The sequence below is a fragment of the Tupaia chinensis genome, unplaced genomic scaffold (genome assembly GCF_000334495.1).
Source record: "Tupaia chinensis unplaced genomic scaffold, TupChi_1.0 Scaffold000287_1, whole genome shotgun sequence".
NCBI lineage: Eukaryota > Metazoa > Chordata > Mammalia > Scandentia > Tupaiidae > Tupaia > Tupaia belangeri.
Window position 1 is genome coordinate 520341 of NW_006159771.1, and position 3204 is coordinate 523544.

A 3204-nucleotide genomic window follows, 5' to 3' on the forward strand; every position below is an offset into this window, starting at 1 on the left:
ACAAGAACATTCTCAGATAAACAAAACCTGAAAGAATTTACCAACACCAGACCAGATCTCCAAGAAGTTCTCAAGGGAGTGCTATACCAGGAAAATTAAATACAGACACACAGAAAAAAAGAGTTTAAAAATGAAGAAAATAGGCCACGTAATTGTGCGGACAAGTCTAGAGCTGAATATTATACCCCAGAATTTAATTGGGAAAATCGAACCACAACGGAAGATAGATTAAGTCCATGAGACTGGACTGGTGAAATAGCATTTTATGACTTTTGACTAAAACATTGCCAATTTTCTTCTAGGCTTTGTTCTCCAGTCTTAAGGACTTTTGTCTTCTCTTGAGCTGTTGATAGGTTCATGTACCTACTATTTGAACAGAATCTTAACCTGTTTCCTGGCTTTAAGTTTTAAGCAAAGTTCTTTAGCATTTCTTTGATTTATTCAAGTTAAAACTGCTTTTCTTGGAAAAAAAATTAAAAAAAACAATTATTTTTAAAAATTGTATTTACTCACTCATTTATTACTATTTTTTTAAATTTTTATTTATTCATTCATTTATTTTAATTTGACTAGAGACAGACAGAGAAAGAGGGAGAGAAAGTGGGAAAGCAAGCCACCAGGTCCAGGACTTGAACCATGATCGGCCATATGGGAGTGTCCAGCACCTTAACCACCACACCGCCTGCTGGTCCCACTATTATTATTTTTAATTTTGATCACACACACACACACACAGAGGGAGAGGGAAAGTGAGAAAGCAAGCCACCAGGTTCAGGACTCAAACCATGGCTGGCCATGTGGGAGTGCCCATCGCCTTAACCACCATACCACTTGCTGGTCCCTGACTCCTGGTGGGTTTCTAAGGAGAAGAACAGAGACCAGAGCAGAGAGCCACGGGTCCAGACGCACGGTGCTCCTGCCCTCCACCATGTATGGTGCGGCCAGAAAACCCTCCCCAGCTGTGGACAGACCTGGGACCTTCGGTGAGCTCAGTAAATTTCAAGTGTAAACATTTTTTTAAGTAATTCATATTTAAATTTGCTATAGGGCACGTGCACTAGGCAGAGACAGAGAGACTCAGAGGAAACGTGAAAAAGTACCTCCGGGGGGACGATCACGCCACATTCCCTTCTCCTCCATTCTCCTCTTGGAATTCTGCATGCACACTTGTGCCCAGCATGAGTTTTTATTTTATTTTATTTATTTATTTATTTTTTGGAGAGGTTTTTGCTATAGGGCACGTGCGCTCGCTAGACAGACAGAGAGACAGAGAGACAGAAAGCGAGAAATCACCTCCCAGGGGGGATGGCCACGCCACAATCCCTTCTCCTCCATTCTCCTCTCAGGATCTTGGGCACGCACGCACACACGCCCAGCGTGAGTTTAAGCCACCGGGTCCGGGACTCGAACCGCAGTCGACTACGTGGGAGTCCAGCAACATAGCCATTACGCTAACTGCTGGTCCCGCCCACAGTTTTTTAATATATATTTCCCCTGAACTTTTTATTTTTGTTTTTGCTATAGGGTGTGTGCAGAGAAAAACAGAGGGAAAGTGAGAAATCAGCCCCCAAAAGGGATGGCCATGCTGCAATCCTTTCGCCTCCACTCTCCTCTTGGGATTTTGGGCCCCCACGCACATGTGCCCAACGTGAGTTTAAGCCACCGGATCTGGGACTCGAACCAGGTCCAGAACTTGAACTGCTCTGTCAGCCATGTGGGATCCAGCTGCCTTCACCAGTTCGCCACCTGCTGGTCCTTCCACGAACTTTCTGAAGACCCTGTATGTGTCAGTGCCCACTTCATGGCAGCCACAGCTCTGCAGGAGGCCTGGGCAGGTACGTGGTTTGTTCTGCCCCAGCTCCACCTCAGCCTCCCTCTGGGCAGTGTCCTGGCTGCAGAGGTGCGCGCCAGCGCCCCCTGCAGGCTGTCCCAGGAGAGACCAGGCAGGCAGCACTCTCAGAGGGGTCCGCTGCACCTTCACGAAGCTGCTGGTTCTTAGTCCCGTAAGACTCCAGTTGTTTCTGGAAGCTGATTCTTGGCGCGGCAGCGGCTGGGGCTTCCTTTCGGCCCAGCAGCCACACGCAAGAAGCTCTCATCTGCAGGGGACAATGACACTGGCTGGTGGGCCTTGCTGCCAACCTCAAAGTTGCTGGTGAGTCAGGGGGTGACCCTTAGCATGCAGGAATCCCACCCCACAAAGGCTGACAAGAAAGAGGACCTGTGATTCGCCAACCCCAAGCCTACCGGTCTATCCCTCAGTACGGGTGTGCGTGCCCCAAATCCTGAGAGCGGAATGGAGGAGAAGGGACTGCAGCGTGGCTGTCCCCCTGGGGAGGGTGCTGTTCACTTTCCCTCTGTCTGTCTCTCTGGCAAGCATGTGCACCCTATAGTAATAACTAAAACAAGGAGAGTCACAGAAGGGGGCCCAGCAGCACCCCAAGACTTGGCCCTGCACTAGAGGACCCCACTGCATCCTTGGGCAGGGACTGCCTGACGGGTAAAGATCCAAACTGACCACGAGCAGCCAGAGAGAGGCCTTGGGGACCCTGGTCAGCCCCAGCTGCCATCTCCACCTTCAGAAGAGATGCTGGCTTGGAGAAGAATCTAGAAAACACGTCCTGGGATAAAGGGCGGGCTCAGAAACAGGGAGAACTTTACAGAGGAATAGAAGCAAAATGACAGAGGACAGAGGAGGGAGATGGGAAGATGGAGTGGGGAGGGGCCACAAGGGGCCAGTTGGTGGGAGCAGCGGGATCGCGACATCTATGACGCATGCTGTGTGAGACGGTCTCGGGGTCACATCCCGAGGCTTCCCTGGACGCGCTGGGCACCTGCAGCGGGGGGTCGTAGTTTGGAGACCCTGTTGGGACTCTCTCCTTCTCTTTCTCTTCCTCTCTGTCTCTCAAGAAATACATTTTAGAAAAGGACAAGATGTGGGCCAGCAGGTGGCGTGGTGGTTAAGGCACTGCATGGCCGACTACGGTTCAAGTCCTAGACCTGGAGGTTTGCTGTCTCACTTCCCTGCTTTCTCTCTCTCTGGTAAGCACACATGCCCTACAGCAAATTTTAAGATCATAACATAGGGCCAGCAGGTGGCGTGATGGTTAAGGGCACTGGACTCCCCCAAGGGCCGACCATGGTTCGAGTCCCAGATCTGGCGTCTTGCTTTTTCACTTTCCCTCTCTCTCTCTCTCTCTCACTCTT

At 50.2% G+C, this 3204-nt stretch overlaps 1 protein-coding gene across 1 annotated transcript in view; it reads right to left on the reverse strand.

Annotated features, from left to right (window-relative positions):
- Nucleotides 1-1995: 1995 nt before the first annotated feature.
- Nucleotides 1996-3204, reverse strand: part of TBX1 (T-box transcription factor 1) — a 20882-nt gene continuing 19673 nt past the window's right edge. The window contains exon 7 of the mRNA XM_027772605.1: nucleotides 1996-2096. Coding sequence (XP_027628406.1) covers nucleotides 1996-2096 — 101 coding nt within the window. The remainder of the gene's footprint in view (nucleotides 2097-3204) is intronic.